The sequence below is a fragment of the Lygodium microphyllum genome, unplaced genomic scaffold, assembly GCF_053477565.2.
Source record: "Lygodium microphyllum isolate KBCC unplaced genomic scaffold, Lygodium_microphyllum_v1.1.10 scaffold_189, whole genome shotgun sequence".
NCBI lineage: Eukaryota > Viridiplantae > Streptophyta > Polypodiopsida > Schizaeales > Lygodiaceae > Lygodium > Lygodium microphyllum.
Window position 1 is genome coordinate 117,271 of NW_028229672.1, and position 12,807 is coordinate 130,077.

Sequence of the window (12,807 nt, forward strand, 5' to 3'; positions counted from 1 at the left end):
GAGGTATGCACTCACTTTAAAAGCTTTAAGACTTTGTTTGAGAAGGAGATAGGGTTGTATATTAAATGGCTAAGGTTGGATGGAGAGGGAGAATATCTCTCCAATGAGTTATTTTGTTTCTTTAAAAAAGGTATACATAGGCAATATATATGTAGATATACTTCATAGCAAAATGGAGTTTCTAAGCAAAAAATAGACATATTACAGTTGTGGCTCATGCTTTGATGTCAAAAAGAAACTTGCCTCATTACTATTAGCCTGAAGTAGTTGCTACTTATGTATACATTATGAATAGGATACCCACTATTGTTGTATATGGTATGATACTTGAAGAGACAGTTATAGCTAGAAAACCAAATTTTTTCCATCTAAAAGTATTTGGATGAATTGCTTATGTACATATTCTTGATGTCTTGCACAAAAAATTGGATCCCAAAGTAGAAAAATGAATATTTGTGGGATATTATCTTGAGTAGAAGGGGTATAGATATTATATACATGCACTAAAAGTTAAAAGAGATGTTTTTTATGAAATGAGTAGGTGATGTAATAATGTGCAGAATGCAGTTGGAACCAATAAGCATGAAAGTGTGTCTATGCATAAAATATGTTAGTAATCATATACATTGAGTGGACTAGAAGAGTCTCCTAGTCATTGTTTTATTGATAGAACTTGGAGTGCTAGATTGAGGTCCCAAGTTACTTCACCAAGTACATCACATGTGTCAAAGAAAGTTGGGGACTCACCTATTATGATAGATGTATCATTAGGGTTTTCCCTTGTTGATGTTGATTGGGATGGCTCTAAGCAAAGCTTGGATGAGGAATTTAGGCTTCCATTTATTAAAACACTTGGTGTGCAAAAGGCATAAGGGGATGCTAAAGCACCTAGTAGTGATCTAGGTCCACATAGGTCGAGTAGAGTAAGAAACCTAATGTAATGATTAACATATGATAGCCATGTAGCTCATCACTATGCATACATAGCTAAGGCGATGTAGGATGTAAAACCCACTTGTTTTGAGGATACAATGTTCGATAATGAGTATTGGGATCATGCTATGGATGAAAAAGTTAGTGTCTTTACTTGAAGTAAATAAAGCTATTCGTGGCTGCAAAAGGGTTTACAAGGTCAAGCACAAGTCATATGGATCTATTGAGTGGCTGAAATAGTCATTGTAAGGATTGCCATAGCAATGTTTGCATTAAAGGGTTGGATGATGCATCAAATAGATGTTAAGAATGCCTTCTTGTAGGAGGAGTTATAAGAGAAAGTTAATGTGGAGTAGCCACTTAGCTATGTGGATAAGCGTTATCGAGATTATGTATGCAAGCTTTATAAGGCTGCCACTAAAGTAAGCACCCATGGCATGGTATAATAGTATTGCAAAATAGATTATCTACATTGGATTTTGTAGAGCATAGGCTAATCACTCACTCTATATACGTGCAAGCGATGCAAGTATTGTGGTCATTACTATATATGTGGATGATTTGATCATTATGGGTGATAGTGAGAGAGGTTGACCATGTGAAGGGACTCCTCAAGACTGAATTTGAGATGAAGGATTTGGAAGGGTTGTGTTATTTTCTCAACATAGAGATAATCATGACTCTAAATGTATATGGTTGTCACATAGATAGTATGCATTTGATATATTGAAAAAGTATGGTATAGCTGATTACAAGCACATTGCTATACATTTTGATATTAATACTATGCTTAGTGCACATCAAGGTGACTTGATTGAGGATATCAGTATATCGATTTTTTCTTTTAATCATTAATATCCCCTTAGTATTGGAAGATTGTGGATAGTCTTATCTATTTGATGATCACTAGGCTAGACCTAAACTACAGAATTGGTTTAAAGAGCCAATTTATGCAACTTCCACGGAAGCCACATTTGGATGCATTGCAGGGCACATTGTGTTATGTCAAGTTCACATTGGATTATATCTTATTTTATGATACATGCATACCATTGGACTTGTATGGTTAGACACATGTAGATTGAACTGATAGTATTTCAGACAAGAGGTTTAACAATGATTTTATGTTTTCCTTTGACTACACTATTATTAATTGGAGTAACAAGAAACAATTGATAATTGCCTTGTTTAGTACAAAGAAAATACACATAGGTGCTGCAATTATAGCATGTACGATAGCTTGGCTATGTAAGCTACTTGGTGATTTGGGGATGCAAGTGGACAAGAAGATTACCATCTACTGTGATAACCTTGGTAGAATTTGATTGGCCAAGAATCTAATGTATCATGCATCGACCAAATACATAGAGATCCATTACCATTTCATTTAGGAATGGGTTGTGGAATGTGACATTGACATGGTTTATGTTAGCATAGAGGATCAAGCTCTTGAAATTTTCACCAAGATCTTAGGCATTGAGAAGCTTCAATGCTTGAGGACTATGCTTGGAGTCACAAGCCCATGGTACACTCAAGGGGGAGTATTGAGATGTTGAATTCTACATGATCCAACATCCACTGTGTGTGTTGGTGATGTGGTAGGATATTACTCACTGGCATGTTAAGTGATCGACATGAGGATATACCAATGATTCTATGGCTCAGTTATACCCACATACTCCACCCTTGGTTATGGCACATTCATTGTGCCACTTCTCCTTTCCTTAGCAGGTTTACACATAGTGATTGCATGTGCATATGTTATGGTACTTTCATATTAGTATTTTATAATGTTGTAGACTTAGTTATTTTGAGTGCAAGAAGAAAGAAGAAGAAGAAGAAGAAGATTTTGCCCCTATCTCTTTGTGAGCTCAAGTTTCCATTGTTTTTGTGTGTGTGCTCGTAGTTTCTTCATCTCTCTCCCCTTCTTGTCTATTTTCAACTTGTAGATAAAATTTTCTCAAGGCTCTTTGCAACACATTCTAGTTTTCATTTTATAAAACATTAAATATGTAGGACCCACACATTATTTTCAATTGATGATATAGTGAAAGCTAGCCTAAAACATAAGTTTCTCTAACTTGCTCCATAATATAACTTCAAACAAAGTGGCATCTCCAAAATTAGTAAAAGTTGTCCTACTCTTCATTTAGTATAGGTATTTTTAAAAAGAGAAGACTCCAAAATAGGAGATTGAGCCCTCCTACTCCTACATGCCCAAACAAACACAAAATCATTGGAAAAACATGTTTCACATTGACCCTTTATCTTAATCAAATTTTCATTATCCACTTGTTTAAATTTTCTTCTCTTCTTTAGTTTCATGATCTTATACTTCCATTGGCATTTCATGTAGGCTAAGAGGCTAATTTGACACTCAATGTGCCAAATACTTCCTTATGCCATTGCAATTCACTTTGTGTAAGATGGAACTTCCTGCACACTTGCTTCCAATACTTCTCATCAAGAATTCTTACATTGCGCATGTCTTTCGACCTTAGGACATCTTTATTTGCCACCATGATAGTGAGTTCAATGATATTGTAGCAATGGCATACTCATTTTCATAAGTAGAGTGTTGAGCTAATTGTGATTGGAGTAGCGAAGCATCACCTCAAGTAGAACCACATTAGGTAGCTTGCTCCAAAACCTTCTATCATCACACAACCACTCCATGAATAGTATTTGGGTGCCACATAACTATTTTGATATTAGAATTGAATAGCTTATCCTCCTACTTGAGCTCAATCCAAAGGCTCCTACCCACCACCTAGGTGTGCTAGAGGTAAAATTTGACTATCCTAGTCCATTGCTACTAGATCCATCCTTTTCAATATTTGGAAGATTATCCTTTCTACTTTTTCCATTGACTTCCGCACTCCTGGTCCCACCTTTCACCTTGCATGCAACATCTTACTTCCATTTGTTAGCCACCCATTGCTTGAAATTATTATAGTTCCATAAGTATGTTGTTAACAATTCCTCAACCTTATTCCATGACACTTTTGAATAAGGGAAATATTGCATCCATAATATAGTATATAAAGAAAGCACACTTTGTAGAACCATAATCCAACTAGCATGCTTGTAAATAGTGGTTTTATTTGTTAGCCACCCATTTCTTGAGATAATTGTGGATCCATAAGTACATTGTCAAGAATGCCTCAACCTTGCTCGATGCTACTTTTGGAAAAAGGAAATATTGCATTCATACCAAGTACAATGGGAGAAGCTAAGTACCATAGTAATAATGCCATGCTCAATTATCTCAAACTCTTCCTTAGCTTTGATTATATTGGTATTATCATTTGCTCGATGCTACTTTTGGAAAAATGAAATATTTCATTCATACCAAGTACAATGGGAGAAGCTAAGTACCATAGTAATAATTCCATGTTCAATTATCTCAAACTCTTCCTTAGCTTTGATTATATTAGTGTTATCATGTGCACATATCTTTAGTGATCAAAAGCTACCCCTTGGAAAAAGGTTCCCCTTTGAGTAGACCCTCCTCCACCTTTCCAAAAAGTGCCTTCAAAAGTGGCTCCATGTATGGAAATAGTAGAAGAGCAAGTAGGCATTCATGTTGCATACCGAGCACCTAAGAATGAATTCATTAGTACACATAATATCAATTGAAAATACTCTTTTGAAAGCATTAGTAAATAGAGAATGTACGATATTGTAAAGTAATGATCCAAAGCCAAACTAACACTTGGAACATCTTCACTAAGAACTACCATGATATGTGGTTGTAGAGGTTTTCGAAATCCAGGTTCAAGAGTATGAAATCCTTCCTCGAATGCATGATACAATCAAGAAGTGGGACCACATTCAATATAGAACATAGTTGCAAACCTTTAAGGTAAGTTGCATGTTTCTCTTAAGGAGATTACCTTGGATTCTCTCAAAAAACTTACGAAAATATATTCTTTTGAAATCTTGGGTGAAAAATAACATATAGCTTTCTAAAACATTTAAAACTAATATGGTGAAAGGACTGTTTTAAAAATTAGATTATTTTTAAAGGTTTTTTAAATAGAAAAGCTAGTATCATAAAGTTTACGTGGAATAAAATTATTTTTTTCTAAAACGCAATGATTAATTAAACTTGGTACATGATAATTATCTTGAAACTTAATAAGAGAGCTAAGCTGTTGAATACTTTACACATTATTTTACGCACATAAGAGTGCCTTCACTCCAAGATGTCTTTGTGCCTTAAAGTGTACAAACCACCATTAGCCTCATGCTCATGGCACAATGTGTGCTTCAAGTGTAAGCATAAGCACTTAATTTGGAGGAATATTCCCATTCTGTACATAGCCTTTGCAATCAAGGCTTTATTTCCCTAAGCAATTACCCTAAACTTTTTTTGGTCCCTTCCTGTAGCTCAAAGGCAAGTAAAGACATTTCATAGGGTGGACTAGTGACAACACGACAACGAGGTTGTAGCTCAAGTGGTTTGAACATCTGGTGTGTACATATGTGCACGGGTTCAGAACTTGGGTATACCTTTGAGGCATCATTCAAATTTCAAGCCTTTCTTTATAAAAAAATGTTTGCTTTATGAGTGTTTTTATTACAATTTGAGTGAATCAAATTAAGCATAACACATAAACTTTAATGTGCTTGGACTAGTGTTGACCGTAATTTGGGCAAATCTCCCATTTGTGGTGATAGCAATTATCTTCATGAGCTTGCTCTTGATGTACATTTACTTGTGATTTAGAGAACATAAGCAATTTTCTATCAAGGCAAAGCTCAAGAAAGCACTCCTCTAGAGATGTTTTAGCTCACTAAGGTAATACCTTTGATGACATCATGACAAGGATCAACAACAAAAAGATTGCCATGGTAGTCATTATTGCCCTATCCTAGTAGCTTGAGTTACAAATTTTCCAATTTAGCATTAGTCTAGGCATAATAAATGTTCATTTTCATCATGCTCACTATGTGTTAGCCGCCTCATAATACTAGAAAAATATGTACATGAAATTTTTAGTTTCGTTGTAAGCAATTACTAGTTTCTTAAATGTTTTTACACTACCCTAGTAGTATATATGCAATATTGATTAATTGTTGACTTTGGAATATAGTTTCACATCGTGTTTATACTATAATTTCTAGCATATATTAAGGCACAATTTCATGTTAACGTAATTTTTTAAAAACTAACTATAAGCACGTCTTACATCTAAAACCATTTATTATACCATATGTAAGGTAAAAATTTTATTATTGTTGTCATTGACATTAGTAGGTTATTGGTAAATATATGAGTTACATTGAAAATGGTAAATATAAAACCACAATATTTGAAGAGGACATAAACCTCCATGCTAATAAATAATGATGCGATCTTGGAAAAAATTAGAAAACTACTTTAAAAAAATTCTCTTACTTTGTTGTATATAACTATAGAAAATCTCAAGGGAAAACCCCTTTTTTTTTCAAAACAACAATGTATGTACATGCATATTATCATATAAGCTTAAAATTGATTAATATTTGATAGTTCTAAAAACTACAAAAACAAAAAATATAAGATTTTTAAAATAACTTTTACAATTATAGGGGACTTAAAAACATGGCACTTCAAAAAAGTAATATTCAAATAGGTATTTTTTGAACAAATATTTCAAAAGATTCTAGATTATTCTCCTTAGATGCTATATTATCCAAATGGTTTGCAACTATGGTAATACAAGATAATTGTTGAATATTTAGACATGAAGTTATCTTTATTAGGATACCAAGTTGGCATTGCTTATGCATTGCCTTTCACATCAAAATGCAAGTAAAATTTTAAGGATTGATTATGATTCAACTTGACATAATATTGGAATTTACAAGTAGAAGAAATTATTCATAATGTGTTTTACATAGAATCCATGAAGTTCAACATGTATGCTCAATGGTTGCACCTCAAAAAATGTAATTATACCACTTGCAATCTAAAGAATGGTTATTTAATTGACAAATTTTCAATAAAGTTTGAAGTTCACATTTATAGAAGGGATTTTTTAATTGCAATTTGAAAAAAACATGGAAGTCGTAACAAAAAAGGGATCATTCTATTGTCTTATAGCATGCAAGTAATTTTTTAAATTAAATTACCCTTTGAATGTGTGTGATATAAAGGGTTTCTTGTAGAAGAAGCTCCCAAACACATATGTTTGATTTAGATGCCAAAAAAAGCTGATTGTAAAATCCACAATCAATTATTTCCATGATTTTGATCTCATTAGAACAATCATTTTTCACCCCTTGCTATTTCGATATTTCAATATCTTTGTATAATACAAATCATTGTGCATCACCCTAAAAGAAGAGGGGCAGAATTGGGGGGGTGGGGGGGAGGTAATGGTGGGGGAGAGGACCCAAACATAATGAGAAGAAAATACATCATATTCATGGTAGTTCTTGCATGAACTCGAGGGCCGTATTTATCTAATTTTATTAACATTCCAACCCTTTGGAGTGTTGTTTTGTGTTTTCAACCATAACTAGTTGATGATGATGATGGAAATAAAAGTCTTAGTTTTCCAATAGAGACAAAGAAGATATTGTCCTATTATTTGGTACATGCAAAACCTAGAGATATGAAAATTATGTCTTATCTTACCAAAGGCAAGTCATGAGGAATAACCTTCATTTCAAATTTGAGAAGAAGAAAAAGCTTGTTCCATAGTTTCGCCTATATGCTTCAATAAGGTACCTTAAGTTAAATGTGGCGCTTTTGGTCCTCCCAAACACAACCTATTACTAAGAAACCATATAAGAAATGACTTGAGCTCCTCGCATGAGATGGTGGAAAAATCAATCACCTGCACATTGTTTAGAGGAGAGAGCTCTTTAGGGAATCTAGTAATCAAACTTTTCTCAACGTAAAATGGGTTGTGTGCACATGTGTTGTGTGTGTGTGTGTGTGTATGTGTGTGCGTACCTTGGCATAGATGCAATGCACAACAGAATCTGCAATGGTGGAGAAAGTAACAGTGACCACATCAATGTTGTAGTAAGCTTGATCAGCGAGGGTGGAAAGGAGATCAGACCAAAGGCCCTGAACCTTTGGGCATTTTACATTGATGAAGATGTCTGCCTTGCCCCACATTCGCACGCTAACATGGAAAGTTGGATGCGGATGAATGCTTGGAGGGGTCTTATTATCGAGCCATGTCTGTTTCCTTGTGTTTACAGTGTTCGATAAAGCATTGTCCCACTTCTGCACCATACATTTACTGGCTAAGCTGTTGTAGCCAAAGTTAGAGCTTGCATGACACAATTGATACGAACGTCTTGCTGAACCCTCTAGCTGTAGTTGTAATTGATCCTTCATTTGCGCAAGGTCTTGCAACTTGGCCTTCAAGGAATGAACATAATCTATGACTAGCCCTAGGACGCTGCAACGATCCATCTGGAAAATAAAACGATAGCTCACAATATTAGCATTTAGACCATCCACGTTAACACTCTAATAACAATGATAATGACGGCAATAGCAACAATGAGGACGATAACTGTAATAACAACGATCACGAAAGAAACTACGTTGTCATCATCCTGGGAAAATTAATTGCTAATGATCTACCGATATTCTGTTGCAAGCCAAGGTTGGTAATTATCTAGCGAGATCGCCGTGCATATATAATAGTTCAAATTGATCAGTACTGTTGAAGCTGCACCATTGCATGCGTGCATGCAGAGAACGATTGTGAAGAAAATTGAGTGAGTGACGGACCTTATTATCAATATTGGGTGCAAGAGGAAGCAAGGATTTGAGAGTCGCAAACAGGGTGCGCATGTCCTGCCTCCTTTGCCTCTCCGAGAATATGTGAAACTCCCTGTAGTGCACCGTCCCTTTCCTCAGAACGGGCCGCTGCTGCGACTTCTTTGTGTTTGTATGCGAGGCATTCGTGCAATCAGGCGTATGGCTGATCGTGAGTCCAGCTCCCTTTCTCTGCACCTCGTCATGAAGGTCGTGCCGGGGCAGGTGGCCATCATCATCAATATTATCGTCCAGGCCGACAGCCGCAGCACGTAATTCAGGACTAGAATTAGTATAATTATGCATGGCTGCTGCTGCAGCCGCTTGAGCTGCATGTTGAGGAGTAACGAGAGTGGTGGTGATCTGTGCATCAGTAGTATAATTGAAATCCGACGCATTGGTAGTTATTATACCCGTAATTAGGTCTTCACTTAATATTGTATTAGTGCTATTAGGCAGCGGCGTCCATGATAGTACTGGCCCGCAAGGTGTTCTGGCATTAACGATGTTATTAGAAGACCTGCCAGCACAAGGCTGCTCATGAATCTGCAGATTGGCTGCATTGTCGACCAGCACAAGACCATGCTGATGGTGAGACGGATCAGTAGCTGCATGCGGGGCTAACAGGGCAGCATAATGACTAGAATTAGTACTATTAGCAGGGATATCATGCTTAAAAGTAGATGTCTCATCGACGGCTATAATATCATAATAGTAAGGAGCTGGAGTGCTAGGGTTTAGTGTCGCAGCATTATCACCAGCAGCAAGCTGCAGTAGAGCGTAGCTATATTGTTGGCAGGTGACCCATCTGTGATCAGAATTATTAGCGGCCAGATGAGATACTCCCTCCGGCAAGGCGGACATTCTGTTTTGGCCTTCCGATCACAAGAGGATGGGAGCTGGCACGTTAATATGGTGATAGAAAATGGGAGGGACGCTCAGGCATACAGAGGAGCCATGGCTGCTCAGTTGGAGAAGACGAAGAAGAAGAAGAAGAAGAAGAAGAAGACGAGTGGAAGGAAAGGACAGGTATATGCCTCGAATGGAGACTGGGAATATTGCTGTCCGCGTTTTGAGAAAAGATGATGGCAAACGCTTAAAGAAGCATGCAGCGGCTCATTGAGGAGACCCCTATTTGGGCGGATTTGTTTTACCCTCCCGAGCGCCGCTCTCCAGTGATCTGATAATTGTTGATTTTTTTCTCTCTGTGCCCAGACAGCAGGATAAGTATATCAGTCGATGCTCTTTTAAACCAAGACAGACGTCCATCAGCTTATAGCCCTGCATTATACATCTGAATTCTGCAGGCTCTATAAGCCATCGCCTTTTAAGTTTTACCCTGTGAATGAGAAGACAAGGATGAAAACGCAGATTTTACGTTGCCCGTTGGCACTCACTATGGACTATGGAGATTCACTGCCGTAGATTGGCTAATAAAGTCGCCCCTCTTTTCTCTCGAGGCCAGAGCATATTGATGATAAGTGTGAGTACGAACAGATCCAGTACCACTGGGGCGCATCATGTCGATCGATCGATCGATCGCGGGGACGGGGAGAGAGAGAGGGAAGGGCGGGGGGGGGGGGGCGGGGAGCCCGGGAGTGTGTGTGTCACTGGGTGCTCTTGTCGCCTCATCAGTCTCTTCTCTGAACAGACGTAAAACTTGTGGCAAGCGCGACTTTAATTGAGCCGCAGCAGCTCTTGCACTGAGAAATCATTTCAAGTAGAAACAATAATGATGATTATCAAAACCACAATAATGGCCGTTGTATACGGCGACTAAAGACAGGAAGAACTGGAACAGAAGGCGTTCCAGGTGCGTCAGCCACTCGGCTCTCTTCTTTTTCTTCGTCTTTTTCTAATAAGTTCTGTTTCTCTCTCTCTCTCTCTCTCTCTGTGCGCGCGCGAGCGAGCTCTCGCTCTCTCTCTGCCGACCATCACTGTGTCGTTGCATCATTGCAATGATGCATCAACGCATGCATGCACGTACGGCACATTCCACAGAGCAGCATCGCTCTCCAATTAACAATTAAGGTACCGGCGTTTGATTATTAAGGTGTGGCTCCCCCAGATTCGATCGTGTTTGACTAATTTCCACCACGTGGAAGAAGCTGATTAGCACTCGTAAATTTGCGCGGGGCTTGACAGACATAATTACTCCGTATCATCCGCAATCCTTGCAATATTATGGCCCATCGGCCCTCGCCTTGTGTACAGTACCATACAACAAGGATGGGTTTTCTGCCTTCTAAAGTTAAGACTTCGGTACGCCCAACAGCCAGCGTTCATAGGCAGACACGGGCAGACATAGTTAACGTAGCTTAATCAAAAATCGAGCGATTCCCAAAACCCCTCCAGGCTATATATACAGTACTCGTTCATCGTCGAGCAGTAAAAGCTTCAAAGTTGATGTCTCGTAGGAACGATTCGGTTCTCAGCGCCTAATAATATTGTGATAGATGGAAAGATTGATTTGACCTGCGTGAGAGCTTTATTTGCCGGCTAGTGACTAATGACCAGCCAGGGGACGTCCCGAACTGACTATTGACGTCAAGCGCTTGGGCAACAAGTCCTTAGGACCAGCGCAAAAGTCTAGAGCTTGCACCCTTAGGGCTGAAGCATGTACTCTCGATAACTGTGACCACTCGCACCACATTAAAGCATTGAAGTTCTCTGTATGAATGTCTCCCGCCTATTCTACAAGTGGAAATGGGCGTTCAAGTCGTGCAGAAATGCTACAGCTGATTGCCCACATTGAGTAATAAGTATCCCTTTCAATGACTCTGCAACACCTAATTGTGCATTAAGTGGGAAGGCTAATGGTGCACCAATCACAAAATTGGCCATAGTGGCATTGCCCAAACGAACTAGTTGAGGTTTCTTCTTGACTTCAAGGAGAATGCTACCCACATCCACTACAAGGGATGAGGGGAATAGTGACATTATTTAGGACGTATTCTTAATGTTGAGTCCCCTGTGTCAAAATTTTTGCTCGAACAAGCAGAATAAGCATTGGAGTGGTTATACCATTATGATTGTCAGTAGCATTTTGATAATATTTGTGTTAGTATATAGATTCCCCATGCTTATTCGAATGCCTACAAGATACTTATTGAGGCATATTTTTGATGCAACAATGAATTTAGACAAGCATATATATTAGTGTTGGCTACAGTAAAATTTGCCAAGTCGTGCTATCCATATCAACTATTCGATCAAATATGGAATACTATATAATAATGTATAAAACCCACTGAAAAGTGTAAAGAAATGTAAAACTTATTATAATATAGTAAAACAAAATACTTAGGCTTTGTACAAAATAGTGAACATAATGGTGATCCTATAATGAAGCATTTTGAAAGTAGTAGTGATACAATAACAAATGAATATGTTGAAATTCGAATGATAAGATTTCAATTGATATAAGTAAACTCATGTGGGAATTGAAAACAATCTTGTAATGCAACAAATACAATTACAATTCCAAAAATCCACTTGCAACAAATACAAATACAATTCCAAAAATCCACCCCAAGGCCACCACCCAACAACCCAAGCAAACCACAAACTAATCCACTATATCACATGTGCTCACAAAGAACAAATCGATCTTGTCAAGACCGCTTTCACCATGGAGCATAAATAACATTCAACTTTGTGTCACAAAATAAGATACAATGTATTCATCAAGCTTTCTAATTGTCATGGGGCATCGAAACAAAAAGTAGCAAAGTACACCAACTATATGCCTTAAACATCAATTGCAAAGGACAAGGTACTGCTTACGTTGTCGCATAAGAGAGCATGAGCACACACTAACACGAGGAATTATCAAAACCCATCATTAGACCTAGAGGACGCCAAGAGCTTTTCAAAACAAGATAATTGCAGTCGAACTAGCAATCAGCTGGGAAAGGATGATAGCTTCCTCCTCCCTCCTTTATCATTAATACTGCTGCACTACCTGCAATAAAATTACACGCATAGAACCTCCATTTGAAGTTGATAAGCACATGCAAACAACAAGGATTCTTTCATGCAAACCCACAGTTCACGGATCATGTCATCCAGGAATATGACAACCCCCAATCCACGAAGCGCGC

At 37.8% G+C, this 12,807-nt stretch overlaps 1 protein-coding gene across 2 annotated transcripts; it reads right to left on the bottom strand.

The window, feature by feature from the left end:
- Positions 1-4,305: 4,305 nt before the first annotated feature.
- Positions 4,306-10,023, bottom strand: LOC148008332 (uncharacterized). 2 transcript variants are annotated; one of them, XM_087674313.1, is made up of 4 exons: positions 8,678-10,023; positions 7,883-8,353; positions 7,655-7,763; positions 4,306-4,534 (listed from the first exon to the last, which is right to left on the bottom strand). In XM_087674313.1, the coding sequence occupies exons 1-3, from the start codon at positions 9,566-9,568 to the stop codon at positions 7,656-7,658; spliced, it is 1,470 nt and encodes a 489-aa protein (XP_087530439.1). In that variant the 5' UTR covers positions 9,569-10,023; the 3' UTR covers positions 4,306-4,534; position 7,655. The 2 variants fall into 2 exon arrangements, with proteins under 2 accessions (XP_087530439.1, XP_087530438.1); XM_087674312.1 differs by lacking the exon at positions 4,306-4,534 and having other exon boundaries at positions 7,206-7,763.
- Between the last annotated feature and the right edge of the window lie 2,784 nt (positions 10,024-12,807).